Source organism: Euleptes europaea, chromosome 3 (genome assembly GCF_029931775.1).
Source record: "Euleptes europaea isolate rEulEur1 chromosome 3, rEulEur1.hap1, whole genome shotgun sequence".
NCBI classification, from domain to species: Eukaryota; Metazoa; Chordata; class Lepidosauria; order Squamata; family Sphaerodactylidae; genus Euleptes; species Euleptes europaea.
This window is the reverse complement of record NC_079314.1, coordinates 6,329,355-6,348,725: the sequence shown is the minus strand read 5'-3', so window position 1 is coordinate 6,348,725 and position 19,371 is coordinate 6,329,355. Positions and strand designations below refer to the sequence as shown.

The following is a 19,371-nucleotide window of genomic DNA, read 5'->3' as shown; positions in this document are numbered from 1 at the left end:
ACCTCTGCGAAACCTGCTGCCAGCCCAGAAATGCTCTTTCTCCAGTGACTGACCAGTGGCTTTGCTGGGACTGGGTCCTTGTGGGACTCCCTGGGAGGAGATGGGGACTCACTCACCTTCGGTCCAGGACTCATGGATGGACGCCTTCTGCCTGAACTTCTCCGCCAAGTGGTCCAGCCTCTCCAGCCGCCGAATCTCGTTCAGCATCCATTCTTCAAAACCTTTCTCTGCCTGTTCCAAGTGGGACCAGCCAGTGTTGATGTCCTGGGGAGAGACGGGCAGCAGCAGTGAAACTCAGAGGGGATTTCAAACTTATAGGCTAGACGGTGGAACTCAGCACCACTGGACATAGCACTGGCCAATGGTCTAAAACGGCTTTTAAATGAGATGAATTCACAGGTCGTTGATCCGGCCGTTTTAGGCACAACAGCTTAACAAAGCCCCCCAAGTTTCTAGGCAGTATATCCCTGAACGTTAACTGCTGGAGGCAACAAGGGAAGCTGTGGGACTTGTGGGGGGGCATTTGCCTGATTAAATAGGACTTGCGTTCTGACATTTAGAAGTGCAAAGCGTGCATTTCAACTCAAACTTGTAATTAAAAGGATGCATTTAGAAAAACATAAAATCTAAGTTTCTCTAAACACTTTGAAATCATAAACAAATAAACCAAAGAAATGAAAGCACATTCTGGTAAAGGTTTTAATGGCTTTTCTTCTGAATTGTTTCAATGGCCATGGAGGAGGGGAGGCACCAACTATACATGCATCGGGGGTGGGGGGAGAAGAGAGGCCACAGAGGATTCTTAATGGCTTTTCCTTACAAGCCCCCTCCCCGCCCCCCATGCAGACTGCAGAGAGCCTCCCTCAGGACTTCTGCCATTACCCCACTGGTGCCGATAGACCTGTCTCCTCACCCACTTACTGCCCCTGGGGTTGGTGCAGAGAGGGGGCTCTAAGCTGGCAATCAGCTCTTCCCACCCCACTGCAGCTCAGCCCCACGGCCCTGGAGAACAAAGGGCAGCAGGCCTCTTGACAGAAAACAGACAGCCAACCACCCTCGCCATTAACTGCCCCCTTCTCCCCTGAGATTCAGGTTACCAACAACTGGCCTTTGTAACGGTGTTTCCAGAGCTCTGCATGTCTACTAGTCACAACAGCCCTGGAAGGCAGGCCAGTTTTTAATGCCGCCCCATTCCTCTTTACAGATGGGGTGGGGGCAGAAGAAGAGTTGGTTTTTATATGCTGACTTCCTCTGCTGGCGTATCAAACAGACTTACAATCACCTTCCCTTCCCCTCCCCACCCTGTGAGGTAGGTGGGGCTGAGAGAGCTTGAAGAGAGCTGTGACTGGCCCAAGGTCACCCAGCTGGCTTCATGTGGAGGACTGGGGAAACCAACCCGGTTCGCCAGATTCGTGTCCGCTGTTCATGTGGTAGAGTGGGGAATCAAGCCCGGTTCTCCAGATTAGAGTCCTCCACTCCAAACCACCGCTCTTAACCACTGCACCACACTGGTTGTGACTGTGCTCAGAACCTGAAACGCCCATGTCCTCCCCCCACATCTGCTACTCTGTGCTGTGGTTCAATTGCTGAATCGGCCTCCAGTCCCATTCAGTTCTCCTCTTGCCGCCGGAAACTCGACTGCCCCAGTTCCACCTTGCCCTGCTTTGGCCCGCAGCCGTTGGTGACTCACCGAGACCATCTTCCCCTCGGAGGGCATGAAGGCGGGGCGGTTGCTCAGCCGCAGCTTGGTCTGAAGCGTGTTGAAGTTGATCTCCAGCTGGCACTTCTCCTGCACCTTGGGGGGCTTGTGGACCCGCCGATAGTCGCGGAAGTCCTCCAGCTTCTGCTGCATCTCCGGCATGGTCTTCTGGGAAACACGGTTCTCCAGCCAAGGGATGGTGCGCTGGATCCACTCCAGCAGCTGTAGGAACCAGGGGGAGGGGGGACAGTGAGATCAGGACAGGGTGTGGGGAGAGGACAAGGCACGCAGGTGGCTCCTGACTGGCCAAAGTAGCCCAGTTCCACCACAGAGCTGTGCCGTTCATACTGGCAACACTCTGAACACCTCTGGGAGGGTCTCGGCACCTGCAATCTCTAACTGCTCTACAAGACTCTGTTTGAGATGTTTCGTCATTCTCAACCTGTTTTATTAGACTGTAATTTTCTACCAATATCAGTTAATTGTCATTTAAGCTACTTGCTTAACTGTCCTCCCTTGCCGTCCTGTATGCATAACTGTTAATTCTGATGAGACTCACCCTCAACCTTTCAATATCTAGGGGGAGGGTCCATGGCTCAATGGCAGAGCATCTGCTTGGCATGCAGAAGGTCCCAGGTTCAATCCCCAGCATCTCCAGTTAAAAAGGCTCAGGAAGGAGAGGATGTGAAAGACTCTCTTCTGCCCGAGACCTTGGAAAGCTGCTGCCGGTCTGAGTAGACAATACTGACTTTGATGGACCAAGGAGGGCCTGATTCTGTCTGAGGCAGCTTCGTGCGTCCGTGTGTAAATCAACATTTTGAGAATTTCCCCTCAAAACTGTGGGTCCCAGGCCGTGATTTCCCCACCTCTAACCTAAGAGCTGCCGAGTGTGCCCCCACAGCTAAGGAGGAGGGCAAGTGGAGGGGTCAAACAGGGGGGCTCTTCGCCACAGCTGAGAGCATTAGCCCGCAGGGACAGGGCATGCCACAGAGCTGTCATCCTCCTTGGTTCCCTGATTGGGCCCTCTGTGTGCACCCGGTGCTGCGGATCAGGCCCCTTCCGATCACCAACCCTTCTCCCCCACCCCCAACCACATGCAGAAGGGGAGGGCGGGCCCCACTCACGTCCGAAGCCAGTTTCTCGTAGTCTTCCATCAGGTGCTCGTTCTCCTGGTTCACCGCCAGAACTTTGCAAATCCTGTTTGCGGCCGTCTCGGCCTGAAGACGATGCCGGGGGAGGAAAGAAGAGACAAATGAACAGAATCTTTTAGACCTGCCTGAAGCTGAGACGCGGCATGTAAAAGAAAAAAAAAAGGACGAAAAGCAGCCTGGCACAACCCCACCAAGCCAAGCAACAGGCAAAGAGAGAGCACGCGCGCCTTTGGAAACAAAGCCAGTGGTGGGTCGAATCGGTCCTCCTGGTGTGCCCAGAGAATCACCCAGAGGCTGCACGACCCATGTCCTCCTTCATAATTCCCCCGAGACACAGCAACCCTAAGGTGGTGGGGGCAGGTCGAACCTGCATGTGGGGGGAAAATTAATGCCCTCCCAACAAGGCAAGGGCAAAGGAGGAAGGATCTTGACAGCTCTAGGCACAAGATTTTAGCACCTTGGACCAGCCTCCTTTTGAGCAACTGAAGTGGCCCCCACGGATCCGTTTGAATAACAGGTGCCCTTTGCTTGCACGCCCTGCTCTTCCCCAGGACTTGATATTTCCTGATTTGGTTCAAATCTGGTGCACTTCCTATTTTTTATTATGGTGGATTATTTTCTTTCCCATGCAATGTGGGTGTGGTTTGGGGGTTCTTTCCGGGCCTCCTTGCCAATTTAGGGGCACCCCATGCTCCCTTCCTCTTGTCCTTCCCACACTTCTCTGGAGTGTCTAACAGGAGCCTGTCATAGAAATCACAGAATCATAAGAGTTGGAAGGGGCCATAGAAGCCATCTAGTCCAACCCCCTGGCTCATTGCAAAATCAGCTGAGAGCATCCCTGACCAGTGCTTGTCCAGCCTCTGCTTAAAGACTGCCAGAGAGGGGGAGCTCACCACCTCCCTAGGCAGCCGATTCCACTGTCGAACAACTCTTACTGTAAACATTTTTTCCCTAATATCCATCTGGTACCTTTCCACCCTCTATTTAAACCCATTATGGCGAGTCCTATCCTCTGCTGCCAACAGGAACAGCTCTCTGCCCTCCTGTAAGTGACAGCCCTTCAAATACTTAGAGAGAGAGCAATCGTGTCCCCCCTCAACCTCCGCTTCTCCAGCCTAAACATGCCCAACTCCCTCAGCCTTTCCTCGTAGGGCTTGGTCTCCAGGCCCCTGATCACCCTCGTCACTCTGATCTCAACTTTCTTTTGCCCATAGGATTTTTGTGTGTGTCCCAACAACAAAATTTGGTCTCCTTCCCTGGTTTTCACACCTGACACAGACGCCCCACATTCTGCCCCTTTGTAATACACAGGTACCCTGCTTATTAGAAAATGGGAGGTGGAGGGGGGGGAGAGAAGAGAGAAAAAAGCAGCACATGGAAGCCATGGGAGGGAAAAAGTGAAGAGTTCAAGTACCTTGCCAGGAGAATAGAGTCCAAGGGGAGGAGATGGAAGCCAAAACATCAACAGAAAAGGTGAAGAGGGTCTATAGAAGGATGGGGAGAGGAAGAGAGGAACGGGATAAATGCGCTGCTAACAGAACTGGATACACATCTTTTAATTTTTGCTGTTAGGAAAAAATACACTGCATGCTCTGGGATCACGATCCACCCGACGGAGTCTTGCTGTGTTCATTAGGGTAAAGTGTGTGTGTGGGGTGCATATGAAAAGATTAGTGTTTAGCTCAGGGATGGAGTATCCTTACAGATAAGAAGATCCCGCGGACAGCTATAACTCCCTGCTGAGCAGCAAGTTTGGGAGAAGAGGCAGAGGGAAATGGATTTCAATTCTGTAGATTTTTTTAGCAGTCACTGATAGAATTTATATGTGGCTAGAGCTTACTCTAGAACTCAGCCAAACCTGGTCAGGTAGAACATCTAGATTTGAATCCAGAGCACCTTAGAGACCAACAAGTATCAGCCTTCATCAGGTCACAGCTCCCTTCATCAGATACCGCGGGAGATTTGACTCTCGAAAGCTCATACCTCAATTAACTTGCTGGTCTCTAAGGTGCTCCTGGACTCGAATTCAGCTTTTCTACTGCAGACCAACACAGCTACCTCCGAAACCCGTCAGGCAGAGTTGCTTTCTGTCAACCTGCTGTGGGGAAAAGGCATGCAGCACATGCTCAGAGGCACCCCTTCTTTCCTACATGCACTAATTAAACCTCCACAGCAGCCATCACAGGCCCTGTGCTCCAGCATGCCAGCAACATGGGGGGGGGGGACTTTGATGAGCAGGGCCTTCTTTGTGGTTGCACTCTTGCAGGGTGCCTCCTTGCCCCGGAAGGTCAGTTCTTCCAGGCCCTGCTGAGATGTCTGAGTGGCGTCTTCAGAAACCGGCCAGGAAGGTCATGGTAGGTTTTGAATTGATAGCCAAAAGGGCGGAAGGTAGCAATCCGGCTGGTATGCTGGAGCTCCGGCCACAGGAGGAAACGGTAAGAAGAAGAAGAGTTGGCTTTTATATGCCGACTTTCTCTACCACTTAAGGGAGACTCAATCCGGCTTACAATCAACTTCCCTTCCCCTCCCCACAACAGACACCCTGTGAGGTAGGTGGGGCTGAGAGAGCTCTTAATAGAACTGTAACTTGCCCAAGTCACCCAGCTGGCTTCGTGTGTAGGAGCGAGGAAACAAATCCAGTTCACCAGATTAGCCTCCATCACTCATGTGGAGGAGTGGGGAATCAAACCTGGTTCTCCAGATCAGACCCCACCGCTCCAAACCACCGCTCTTAACCACTACACCATGCTGGCTCTCAGCAGCCAGAACAGAGCAAACAATTCACCTGAGATGGGATCGAAGCACCTACAGTTATGACACAGGGGTCTAGCCATTGGCCTGTCATTTTAAAACTGTGCTTTATTTTTACCATTGTTTTGAGTAATTTTATGCATACTGCCCGGAGAGCCTCTTTGGAGTACAAAATTCAACCTTTGCTTGACACCAGTTTGGGGGGGGGGGAAGCAACACTCCCTTGTCGTTTCTATTGCTTCACACTAGATGCATTCTCTTTAGCTCTGTTCACAGGTTAAAGTGGACACACGTACCTTGTGCGTGTACGTGCGTACACCTGTTCGTAAAAAGCAAGTTCACTGTGCAAAGGAAATGAGGGTTCCAGGAACCTGCATAAATGTAAGGTTTGTCTCACACATTCAGCTGTACGTGCATTGGATGTAACATGGGAATTACTCCACGCACATTATTGGGGGGGGGGGCGGGAAATGAACTGTATGCCGTACATAATTTGTATGTTTGTTCAGTGTAACTTGTGAACACAGCTTTAGAAGGAAGGGGCTGAGAGTTCACTGGTGTCTCCCCTACCTTTCTTCCCATTTTAACTGGGGTCTCTGTTTGCTTCCCCAGGCTCTCTGAGGACCTGTGGCTCTGATAAACTGGCGCCAACCTGATTTTAACAATGGATATTGGTTTTAAATTGGAATATGGAATTATTGTATTCATATCTATTATATTGTGTTTTTAACCGGATGTGAGCCGCTCTGAGCCTGTTTTGGCCGGGAAGAGAGTGGGTTATAAATAAATAAATAAATAAATAAAACGCACTGGTTTCACTAAAAGGCTAGCAGGGTCATTTAGACCTCAATTAAAGTCCACGGAAAGACATGTGCCTCAAGGTATCAGGTATCTAAATGACCCCAGCATGGGAGTGAGACTAAATTAACACCACGGTTACTTTATGTTGATGCAGCCAGTTAAGAAGACCATCGCCAAAATCTGAAGCACATAATTAAGGCATCCATAGTATGAATGGCCCTAGAAACGGTTCCCATCTCCCTATATAGTTGTGGCCCTGCACCATAAATCACAGACTCATAGAATCATAGAGTTGGAAGATACCACCAGGGTCATCTAGTCCAACTCCCTGCACAATGCAGGAAATCCACAACTACTTCCTCCCCACACCCCCAGTGACCCCTACTCCATGCTGAGAAGATGGGGGGGGCCCCTCCAGGATCTCTGGCCAATCTGGCCTGGAGGAAAACTGCTTCCTGACCCCAAAGTGGCGATCAGCATTACCATGGGCATAATATAGCTTAATTTTTTTGGGCATTATGTGGGGGTCTCTTTGGCCACAAAGATGGGTTAGTACAAGTGTAGGTGAATTAACACAAATGAAAATATGGGAACCGGCTATGACTCAGCTCTTGGGCTGCTGACTGGGCATGCTCAGATAGACAGGTTAAAAAAAAAAAACACATGCAGTTTCTGCCCGAAGTCTGAAAACACAAACACACAGAGGCATTCTAGAAACTGCGGCAGCGGCGGCCACAGCGGCAGCGAGGTGGCTAATAAGCCCCAGCTGATGAGAGGACACGCCTGCTGAGCTCCCGAGGTCTGAAATCAGACACAAAAGAAATTAAAAAGAAAAAAACGGACCGGCAATGCTAGAAATTCACAAACACATATCCCCAACGCTCCCTCCCCCTCCCTGGGACTGCCTGCTTGTGAACAGTGCGGGTGCAATCAAGTTCAGACTTTAGAGGGGGGAAACCAGCTGCTGCAGCTGGAACACGGACAGAGGAATCTCTGGCCGGGAGAGAAGCAGCGACTCTGCTTCCTGCCTATAAAGAATTTACACGTTCGGAGCCAATAAATTAACGCTGGGCTTTAATGGGAAACATACTGCAGCAGCTTGGTGGCAGATCTTGCCTGCTCAGTGCTGCCCAAAGGGAAACACAAAACACATACACACACAACCTATTCGCCTCTCCCCTTCGCAGACGTAAGGCTCTTTCGTCTGCCATGCCTAGCGGCAGAAGCCAGATCTCAGGACTCGCCACCAGCCAGACCGCCGGCCGTTAATTTTTTCAAAGATGGAGTTCTCTTTGTAAGCGGTTTCCCACTTCTCTGTACAACCTGACATAGTGGAAAGATTGTGCCTGGACGTGGCAGCAGAATGTGGGGGTTTTTTTAAGCCCACAACTGATGTTTTTGCAGGATTTGGAGATGGAAGCAAAATTGGAGGCCCGTTTGGGAAAAGACCCAAAAGGATCTGGGCCAGATCGAGGTGACCTCGCTGAGGGGGTGGAGTAAACAGCACATTGACGTGGTACCACACCTCACTTCTAGGCCTTATGAACCTGGGCATTAATGAATTTCCCTTGGATTATCTGGAGATGGAACAGGAGAAATTTGCCCAGCCCTCAATTCTTTCTCCATGGAATTCCAGGCGCTTACTGTGGGCTGAGCACCTCCGAAAAGTCCTGTAACACCCCCCACACACACTTCACATGCAAGGTTATTTCACGTTTTTACTCCTTTCAGTGCCTATGGTTGAGGGCAGCAAGGGTACCATCAGAGTACTGGCCTCCCTCCCCCCTCCCCTTCCTTCCCTTCCCCAATATGTTTCTATTCCCCTTCCCCATATGTCCTGGGTCCATTGCCCCCCTCCCTGAGATTTGTAACATGGGCATACCAGAGTCACTCCCTACATGGGAAACTGAGCGCCGAAGTTGGAGTCATGGAATTACAACATGCCAGGGTTTTATTATGTTTTAGAATGTCTTAACAGTATTAGATTGTTTTATGTATTTTAAGAAAGTGCTATTTATGTCTGATTGTGTTGGTAGCTGTCCTGAGCCCAGCCCGCCCGGGGGAGGGCAGGGTATAAATAAAAGATGATGATGATGATTGAGCAGTGATACTCCATGGCTTAGGAGTCACATGTGGCGCTTTGACTGACCCCTTCCACCTCCTCTGAGCACTGTTTCCCAATCTGGGATCTGCCCCAGGAGTCAGGAAAGTGGGCCAGGCTCTTGCCGGGGGTGGGGTGGGGCTTCTGATTGGCAGGTGATTTCCACCTTGAAACAGCCACCACCAAAGAGACAGGTCTGGGATGGCAGTAAATGTGGCTCTTCTGGTTGATGGTCTGTGAGGGTCTCTGTCTTTGTGTCTCTGCTTTCCATCACCTGCGGTGTTATCAGTGAACTCGTAAAAGCAGTTCACACCTTCTGGTCTCAGGCGCCAGGCCGGATGGCCCATGTATCTTCCCCCCCGCTGTTCTTCCTGCCAGTACTCCCTCAGGCCGGTGCGGCCTTGGAAGTGTGATAGCCGCACCAGACTTCCTGGGATCCGTCTGATGTTTTGTATTATGCCAAGCTTGTAACTTCCCATAACAATAAGTGTGAACCCCAGTGCCCCAGTGCCCTGGAGTCAATATATTCTGTAAACCCGTATAGCCCCTCACTTGCAACTTTCTACCTGTGCCTGTCTCATCTCCTGAAGGCTTCAATAAATCTATTGTTTCTGTATCAACGTCTGAGCAACTGATTTGGAGAAGCAAACTCAGAGAGGGGGATCTCTCACATTAAGTTGCAAGTCCTTGCCTCTCGGACTGCAGCTGTACCGCTTTGGACAGAATGTCAGCCGACGAGGACACCACCCCTAACCCCGATGCCCCCAAGGAACCGGACGAGCCGGAGAAGCCGGACCCGAAGGAGGAGGGAGCCAAGCCAAAGGAACCGAAGGGTCGCGCCCCCGACCAAGATCGGGACGGACGTCCCCGGGGGCTTACTTATTGGCTGGACTCTCCCAAGGGCTGGTCGCTCTCGCGGACTGCGGCGAAGGATCGCCGGTTGGCCTTCCCCAGCACGGGACTCGAAGGGGACCCGGCCCGCAAAGAGGCCCTCATGGAGGAAGAACGAAAGCAGTGGCAGGAAGACCGCCGGGCTATGCAGGAGCAGATGGAGATCATGCAACGCGTAATGGGTGAGATGGCCACGACCCTAGATGCGCTGAAGTTGCAACCTCCAGCCGGTGCTCCCCCAGACGGGGCGCCGGTAGTTCCGCCCGCAACCCCTGCCCCCCCGGCCCGTCGGGACCTGAAAGTCACGTATGACGGGTCGGGAGACCAGTTGACCTTTTTTATGGTCCAAGTAGACATTTTTATGCGGGAACAAGGCCGAACCTTCGCTTCTGAGGAGTCCCGGGTGCAGTACGTGGCTTCCTTACTGCAAGGGGAGGCGGCTGCCTGGATGGTGTTGCAGTATGAACTCCGCTCGCCGGTGCTGCGAACCCTGGACGAGTTCATGGTAGCACTCCGAAACCGTTTTGAGGACCCGACTCTGGGTGAGCGGGCTAAAGCCTCCCTGATGCAACTGCGCCAAGGGACTAAGTCGGTGGCGCAGTATGCAAGTGAGTTCCAGTCACTGGCTAGCCGAATTCTGGACTGGAGTGAAGCTACCTTGGTACAATGTTTCAGGGAGGGTCTCAACCCAGACCTCCAACATTGGGCCTTCATGCAAGGGAACCCCCCGGATGTGGAAGGTTGGGTTCGCCATGCTGCTGACATCGAGAATCGCAAACAACTCCTGAACTTGTCCAAGCAACGGCTTGGGCGAGACCCCAGGCCCCGAGGTGACCGTGGCCGGGAACTCCGGCAAGGGGGTGGCGGGGGTCTCTCGGCCGCGGAACGCCGCAAGCGGTTCGAGGCCGGCGTCTGCCTGATCTGCGGGGGAAAGGGTCACTTTGCATCGCAATGCCCCTCTCGCTCAGGCCGTCCGACCCCCCCCCGCCAAACCCAGGCCGAGCCGACGAAACCGGCCGCCGACAGCCAGCCTCGCCGCAGAAGTGGACCACTGAGCCGGCGCTCCGGCGCACCCTCCGCTCTCCACGCGCGCCCCCAGGATGGGGCATCCGACTCTACGGTCCCATCGGGGTCCCGGATTACAAATACCGTCTTTGATTCGGACGGCTCCCCGGAAGCCACCACCCCGTCCCCCTCTTCCAGCGAGGAGGAAGAGTGGGAACAGCCGGCAAAAAACGCCGTCGGTCTGCTGTAGAGGGGGCTCCGCAGCAGACCGCCCCTATCGTTGTGCAAGGAGCTCCACCGATGGTAAGCGCCCAAGAGGACAATGTATTTGTGCGTGTTCATCTGTCCCTACCCAAAGGGGGTCCCCCGTTAGAGGTCCCCGCGTTGGTCGACTCGGGGTGTGCCCGCACCATGATAAATGAGGAAACTGCCAAGAAGTTGGGTGTCCGGCGCAAGCGGCTTCCGGGACCCCTCCGTTTTTCCCAAATGGACGGGAGTGACTTTAAACGGGGCCCTGTGACCCACAGAACTGCAGCCGTGATTATGTCCGTGGGGGAACATTGGGAACGGTTGTATTTCACCATCGCCCCTATTGTAACCCCTGTGGTGTTAGGGATGAACTGGTTAAGGGGACACAATCCCTCCATTGATTGGGTTAAACGGGTGCTTTCCTTCCCCGAAAACCCCTGTGGGTTGCATGACAAGGAACGGGTACTCAGAACTCCAGCCGCCGCACTGGTAGGGTCCCCCGCCCCAGTCTCTCCTCAATTACCCTCTGAGTACTCGCAGTTTACTGATGTTTTCGATGTTAGAGAATGCGACGAACTGCCTCCCCACAGAGAAACGGACTGTGCCATCGAGATTGTAGGGGAAGGCAAACTGTCTAAGGGAAAGGTTTACCCCATGAGCCCTAGTGAAAAGACTGTATTGCGAGACTATCTGGATGTCAATCTGGCGAGGGGTTTCATACGCCCCTCCAAGGCTCCTTATTCAGCCCCAGCTTTCTTTGTAAAGAAAAAGACGGGAGATTTAAGACTGTGTATTGACTTTCGCAGACTGAACGCAGTCACCCAGTCTAATGCTTACCCCCTCCCTCTTATTCCTGACCTTCTAGTACAATTAAAGGAGGGCCGAATCTTCACCAAACTGGACTTGGTAGAAGCCTACCACCGCATTCGCATCAAAGAAGGAGACGAACCCAAAACGGCCTTTTCCAGTTGTTTTGGGATGTTTGAGTACCTGGTCATGCCGTTCGGACTTTCGGGGGCTCCGAGTGTCTTTATGCAATTAATTAATGAAGTTTTGCATGATTTACTGTTTCGGGGGGTGGTGGTATTTCTCGATGACATTCTTATTTACTCTGAGACCATGGAAGAACATGTGCGCCTAGTGCGAGAAGTGCTCCAGCGGCTGCGGGAGCACAAACTGTATGCTAAGGTGTCCAAGTGTGAATTCCACCAACCTTCTATTACATTTCTGGGGTATGTGATTTCCCACCAAGGGTTGGAAATGGACCCCGCCAAGGTCCAGGCGGTGCGGGACTGGGAAACCCCCACTACCCGCCGCCAACTTCAACAGTTTTTGGGGTTTGCCAACTTTTACCGGAATTTCATTCCCAACTTTGCCCAAGTTGCGCTTCCCCTCACTGCCCTGTTGCGTACCAAGGACAGGGGGGCTAGCGCCGCACTCCCCTCAGCCCGTCTGCAATGGTCTCCCCAGTGCCAGCAAGCTTTTGAACGTTTAAAGCTACTTTTTTCATCCGAACCCGTTTTGGCTCACCCGGATTGCACCAAGCCCTTCGTGGTGCAGGTAGATGCCTCGGATGTAGCCATGGGCGGGGCCCTATTGCAGAGGGATGAGGGGGGACGGTTGAGGCCATGCGCCTACTTCTCCAAGAAATTTTCCCAGTCCGAAATCAACTGGGCCATTTGGGAGAAGGAGGCAGCAGCGGTCAAACATGCCCTTACCATATGGAGACACTTCTTAGAGGGGGCCGAGCTGCCGTTCGAAGTGTGCACAGACCACAAGAATCTTGAGGCTCTCAAGGGAGCTAGAAAACTCAATGCCAAACAAATTCGGTGGGCCCAATTTTTTGCAAAATTCCGGTTCACCCTCAAACATGTCCCTGGCAAAGAAAATGCCCTAGCTGATGCTTTGTCACGACTTCCCCAGTATCGCAACGATTTCGATCGCCCCGTCGACTCCCTGTTCACTCCCGAACAGCGAGGGGAAGTCCCTGGCTTGGCCGTCACCACCCGATCCCAAGCCCGCCAACCGGAGACCCCCCCTACGCTCAAAGGTATCCCGGAAGCATTCCAACAGCGACTCCGGGACGCCTCCTTACAGGAGGAGGAGCACCATCTCCTCCCCACTGGCTTGGAACGAACCAACACTTGGTGGGTGCAAGGGGGGAAACTATATGTCCCATCTTCCCTTCGCAAAGAAGTATTGGGACTTGTACATGGGGCCAGGCTAGCGGGTCATTTTGGTTTCATAAAAACGCTTCACCTGGTTCGAAGGCAATTCTGGTGGCCCGGTATGAGATCTGATGTAGAGTTGTATGTGCGCAGCTGCCCCACCTGCGCCACAGCCAAGAAACGGATGGGAAAACCCCCGGGGCTTCTCAAACCGCTTGAGAACCCCTCCCGTCCCTGGGAAGTCATCGCCATGGATTTTATCACCGACCTACCTCCAAGTCGGGGGAAAACGGTTCTCTGGGTTATCACAGACCTCTTTTCCAAACAGGTTCATTTCGTTCCATGTGCAGGTCTTCCTTCAGCCCAGGGCTTAGCTAAACTGTTCATCACGCACGTCCTCAGGCTACACTCGATCCCGAGGAAGGTCCTCTCCGACCGGGGGGTCCAGTTTGTTGCCAAATTCTGGCGGGCTTTCCTAAAGTTAATGGGAGTGGAGGAACAGGGCCTTTCTTCCGCCTATCACCCCCAAACGGATGGTCAAACGGAACGAGTAAATGCGGTAGTAGAATGTTATTTGCGTTGCTATGTAAATTTCCACCAGGACGACTGGGTCGACCTGCTGCCATTTGCCGAATATGCGTACAACAATGCGCCTCATTCCTCTACCGGCTTCCAAGTTATATACGGGACGGATTTTGGCCCTTTCGGTTCTGCCCCCGTCTCGCCAGAGCTCCAGTCTACCCCTGATCTTCAGGAGTGGATTCAGGTGGTTAAATCCACCTGGCCATGGTTGCTCAAAAATCTGGAAAGGGCAAAAAGCAAGTACAAGGAACAAGCAGACAAACACCGGTCTCCGGGATGGGAACTCAAGGTGGGGGAGCAAGTCTATCTGTCCACCAAAAACCTCCGCTCTCTTCGCCCCTGCAAAAAACTGAGCGACCGTTATGTAGGACCGTTATGTAGGACCTTTCCCCATTACCAGAGTAATCAACGAGGTTACCGTGGAACTGAGTCTCCCTAAGACTCTCAAGGGAGTTCATCCAGTCTTCCATGTAAGCCTCCTCAAACCTTATGTAGCAGCTCCCCAGTTCCACCCCCCTCCCGCTCATGAGATTCCTACCGTAGTACCCATTTGGAAATATCCAAGGTTTTAGATTCCAAATGGAAGAAAGGGAAACTGTTTTACTTTGTTCGCTGGAAAAACCTTGGCTCCGCTCATGACGAATGGGTGGCCGCACCCCACATGGCAGCTCCTCGCTTGGTCCGAGAATTCCACCTCGCTTATCCCGATAAGCCTCGTCCTCTCGGAGGGGGGCCTTAAGGGGGGCAGAATGTGAGGGTCTCTGTCTTTGTGTCTCTGCTTTCCATCACCTGCGGTGTTATCAGTGAACTCGTAAAAGCAGTTCACACCTTCTGGTCTCAGGCGCCAGGCCGGATGGCCCATGTATCTTCCCCCCCGCTGTTCTTCCTGCCAGTACTCCCTCAGGCCGGTGCGGCCTTGGAAGTGTGATAGCCGCACCAGACTTCCTGGGATCCGTCTGATGTTTTGTATTATGCCAAGCTTGTAACTTCCCATAACAATAAGTGTGAACCCCAGTGCCCCAGTGCCCTGGAGTCAATATATTCTGTAAACCCGTATAGCCCCTCACTTGCAACTTTCTACCTGTGCCTGTCTCATCTCCTGAAGGCTTCAATAAATCTATTGTTTCTGTATCAACGTCTGAGCAACTGATTTGGAGAAGCAAACTCAGAGAGGGGGATCTCTCACATGGTCATTGCAAACATGGCCCTCCACGAGCCACAGAGCGAGTCTAAAGGGCGAGGGGGATCCTCATCTGCACATATGGCTCATAAGCCTAGAACTGAGAGCCTTGCGTCAGTCCAGATTAGCTGAGAGAACAAGAGGTGTGATCCTACACATGGTATTAAAAAATAATAACTCCAGGTAATTCAGAAAACTGTCCCAATATCTACAGGGGTGGGAATTTTACTCTTACCAAAGGACACCGATGGGATAAGTTTTCCAGTCACCGGGGGGTGGGGAGGGAAGGGAAAGCAAGAGCAGAAGGGATGCAAGATAAAGGAGACCCACCCACCCACTTAGCATGCAAGCTGAGAGGGCGCTGGCTAGAAAAGTCAAGTAGCAGTTTTGATGGGGGGATTTTGAATGAATTAAGCAGGATGCTGAAAGAGAAGGAACCTGGCCAACGGGGATTGGCGGGAGAGAGGAAGAAGGGGCATTGGTGCATGGCAGAGGGATAGATGAAGAGCTGTGCACTGTATATATATAAACCCAGGGACTGGCATGATAAAATGCGCCACGCAGTGGGGGCAGTGGGATCTCCATGGGTCCTCACTGAGCTTCCTGATTCCACACTTATAGGGAGAAGTCAACAGGCATGCTTTGGACTCAAAGGGGGGGGGGAAACGGGTAGGAAGCCCTCTGGGTGCAACTCTTAACGGGGCTGTATGCATGCCACGCAAATGCAACCAGATTCTACAACCTGTACAAAACTAGGTGGAGTAAGCAAGTGTATATCTTTGGGTATTCCATTCATCTCCCTCGCCTGTCAGGACTAAGCCCCAGAACCAGTTTCTCATCCTCACAGATGCTGAAAAGGGAGGGCAATCCAGCACCTCCTTCTGATGGTTCCACCCACTTGCCCCTGGCATGTTTGGAAACACAGAACAGGCCCCTGACTAAGACTAGGAACTGGTCATGACACAGGCAGGCAAGTTTGCTGCCAAGCTACAAGCCACAACAGTTTTGTGTGGCCATTTTCACAGCTGGGGGTGGAGTGGGAAACAGATGCAAGTTCCAGGCAAGGTTTGCTGATTTGAAGCATCTGGACAAAAATCATGGTCAGGTGCTGCAAACTCCGCCACCTGCGTAACACATCAGCTGAAAGTAACCTCTAACTTGTACCGAAACATGAAATGAATCTGAATGTTTCTCTGCATGGAGGGCCAGGGTGGTGTAGTGGTTAAGAGTGCTGGAACAGGATCTGGGAGACCCAGGTTCAAATCCCCACTCTGCCATGGAAGCTCACCAGGTGGCCTTGGGCCAGTCACACACCCTCAGCCTAACCTACCTCACAGGGTTGTTGTGAGGGCAAAAGGGAAGAGAGGAGAGTTATGAAAGCCACCTTGGATTACCACTGAGGATAAATGAAGTAAATAAATACGTAAGTTTGGGGATGTTCAGGGAAGCTTAAAAGAATCCAGCAAAGTTTCTCAGTGGATTCTGCACAGCCCTCAGGGGTTACACCCAGAGTCCGCAGAAAGTGAAATGAAAAAACGGATTTTCCTGCTCGAGTGATTTATCCCATTTTTATATCCCTACCCATCCTCTAAGAAGCTCAAGGTGGGGCGCATGACTCTCATGGTGTAGTGGTTAAGAGCGGCAGACTCTAATCTGAAGAACTGGGTTAGATTCCCCACTCCTCCACATGCAGCCTGCTGGGTGACCTTGGGCCAGTCACAGTTCTCTCTGAACTCTCTCAGCTCCACCTGCCTCACAAGGTGCCTGCTGTTGGGAGGGGAAGGGAAGGAGATTGTATGCCACTTTGAGACTCCTTAAGGTAGAGAAATGCGGGGTATAAAAACCAACTCTTCTTTTCCTCCTCCTCCAGTTTAAACCTCCCCACCACACTGGGAGGGGGGTTAGACTGAGAGGCCGTGACTGACCCGAGGTCCCAAACCGACTGGAGATTTGAACCCAGGCCTCCCCAATCCCAGTGCAACGGGCAACCACTAACCCCACACGGGGTGATCACTGAGAGAATGGGGAAGGTGCCAGCTTGAATAAGAAGTGTGAAATCCACTCACCCAGAGAAATCCCCCCTAGGGCACGATGCAGATGGCACTATTTAACTTTTTGCTGGAAGTCACTTTGAGTGGGCTGCTAAAGAGTAGGGTATATTAAAAAAGGTAAAGGTAAAGGTCCCCTGTGCAAGCACCAGGTCATTCCTGACCCATGGGGTGATGTCATATCCTGACGTTTCCAAGGCAGACTTTGTTTGCGGGGTGGTTTGCAAGTGCCTTCCCCAGTCATCTTCCCTTTACCCCCAGCAAGCTGGGTACTCATTTCACCGACCTCGGAAGGATGGAAGGCTGAGTCAACCTTGAGCCGGCTACCTGAAACCAACTTCCGTTGGGATCGAACTCAGGTCGTGAGCAGAGCTTTTGACTGCAGTACTGCAGCTTAACACTCTGCGCCACGGGGTATATTGCTGGATTCTTATTTTTAAAAATATAAGATGATTGCACGCTGTTCCGGAGAGGTGCGGCCAGTAATGAAAGGTTTCAGCATTTGTGCCACCCCCCACACCATTCCCCTTATGTGGACCACACCTCCGCCCGCTAACTGGCCGGCTGGCTTCCCTGGCTGAGCCAACATTCTGGCCAATTCCGCAGAGCCCTTTTCCATGCCAAACCTCGACCGCACCCGCAGAACAGTGCAGGAAACACATTAGTGGTAGCTTTGGTTAGTCAGACACCTTAACAAAGCATTCGCAAGCAGCAGCCCCACCCAGGCAAAGCTCACCTTCTGAGCCCCAGAGAAAGCGTGATAGAAGCAGGAAACGTAGGTCATGATGGCCTTCTCATCGGGCCTCAGCGTGCCTACAATATCTGCGCAGGAAGAGAGAGAGAGAGAGAGAGAGAGAGAGAGAGAGAGAGAGAGAGAGAGAGAGAGAGAAAGGATGCAGAGTCAAGAGCGCAAATGCAAGATCCTCTCCAGACCCTGCTCCAGCATGCAGCAGAGGGGGAAGGCGGCATTTAAAAAAACACTTTAGACGGGAACCCAAATCTCAGCTGGAACGGGACTCCGGAGCTCCAAAACCCTCATCAGCCCAGCAAATATCTCAAGCTGTCTTTCAAAGATCTGCCACAACTTCTTTTTGCAGCGTGAGCAGCACAAAAAGCTTTAAGGGGTTGATAATTGGAAGATTAATCAACTTTCCGGGAAGGTGGCATGGTGTAGCCCGAGCTCATCAGATCTTGGAAGCTAAGCAGGGTCGGTACTTGGGAGGGAGACCGCTGAGGAAGACTCTGCAGAGGAAGGCAATGGGAAACCACCTCTGCTTCTCACTTGCCTTGAAAGGCCCTTGTTGGGGTTGCCATATGTCATCTGCGACTTGATGGCACTTTACACAAACACAATCAACCTTCAGGAGATCTGTTGGCAGCGGCCAATCTCAGTTGGTAGGCCTAAGAACAGAGCGGGTGGCTTTCTGAAGCTGCTTCAGTTTTGAGGTGCCATTCTAATAGAAAGGCACAGGATTGTGTAGCTGTCCCTTGCTCAAAATTAATCTCTCAAATTTCCTTCACCCTCACAAAAAAAAGTGTGGGGGGGGACAGGGGACGGGACCTGTGTAAATTTATCAGAGAATTTAATATATGTTAATTTACATTGTTCATCAATGGTCTAAAAGGGAGGACAGTAACTGGTTGATTACTCTACTTGAAATACAGAGACACATCGGGCACTCTCTTTCAAGCATAGCTTGGAGCTCTTGTAATAATTTGGCTCAGAGGGACCGGTGTGTCAGATCATGGGTGGGATAGGCACTTTCGCCATGCCCTGATCTAGCTAAACTTTGGGTGTCCCGTTTTCTAGCGGCTGCTGCCCCCTGCAAGAGAGAGACTGGGGGCGTGAAGAACGCCAGAAAGAAAACACTGTTACGACGAAGGCTTGGCTGCTTCTGGTACCTTCTGTGCGCCAGAGAAGGCATGGTAGAAACTGGAGACATAGGTCATAATGGCCTTCTCGTCAGGACGGGCTGTGTTCACAATGTCTGAAAAGTGAACAATAAGCATTAAAGACACCAGGAGGTAAGATACTGTGAAGGGGCCGCCGGCTTGGAAGTCCTCCTGCAGGGAAAGATTCCATCTAGAAAATGTTAACATATATGAGGACACGCCACATGTTCTACACAAGCAGAATCGGATATCGACAGAAGTTAAGCCAGTGATCCCAGATCCCAAATGCCAAAGTTCAGGGCAGCTTATTAAATGGAAGGCTGCTGAGTTCCCCTAACTCTGCTACAGCTCAGCTCATCTGCCTTTTCTTTCTTTTCTAAGGCAGCTTTAGACACCTGCTGGGATCTGGCCGCTTTTGGTGGGCTTTAGTGTGCTGCTTGCTTGTTGGGGGCTTTTACCACCTTCAAAGGGGAAGGAGGTGGGACTGAGAGGCCAGCTGGCGATGGCAGCAAGGGAGGCCCATTCACGCTAGCAAAAAAGGTGAACATCCCGGAAGCAAGAAGTCCATAAAATGCACCTTTCCACCGGGGCTTCCCATCTTGTGTGTCGGCACAGCAAACCAAGGCCTGCAGCTGTTTCCACGGCATCATTTGGAAGGGAGCAGGACCACCCTCCTCTTGGATCCTTCTAAGAGCACAGAAGATGAAAGCTGGAAGGAATCCTTCTGCACTTTCCCCCTTGTGAAGCTTCTTAAGGAGGCCAGCTGCTCATCAGGAAAACTGGAAACTGGGCTTGGGATGCACCACTGTGCTAAGAAAGCCACCACAGAGAGCCTCCGCCTGGAATGGCTGC

The 19,371-nt window shown here is 52.0% G+C and overlaps 1 protein-coding gene across 6 annotated transcripts in view; it reads right to left on the bottom strand.

Annotated features, from left to right (window-relative positions):
* Window positions 1–19,371, bottom strand: part of ACTN4 (actinin alpha 4) — a 111,567-nt gene that overhangs the window by 22,468 nt on the left and 69,728 nt on the right. For 3 of the 6 annotated variants that reach the window (XM_056847585.1, XM_056847588.1, XM_056847590.1), the window contains exons 8-11: window positions 18,529–18,614; window positions 2,824–2,916; window positions 1,691–1,921; window positions 117–264 (exon numbers count right to left, since the gene is read on the bottom strand). In XM_056847585.1, the coding sequence (XP_056703563.1) occupies window positions 117–264; window positions 1,691–1,921; window positions 2,824–2,916; window positions 18,529–18,614 (558 nt within the window). Of the gene's footprint in view, window positions 1–116; window positions 265–1,690; window positions 1,922–2,823; window positions 2,917–17,362; window positions 17,449–18,528; window positions 18,615–19,371 lie in introns of all 6 variants that reach the window. The other 3 variants (XM_056847586.1, XM_056847587.1, XM_056847589.1) reach the window with 1 other exon arrangement.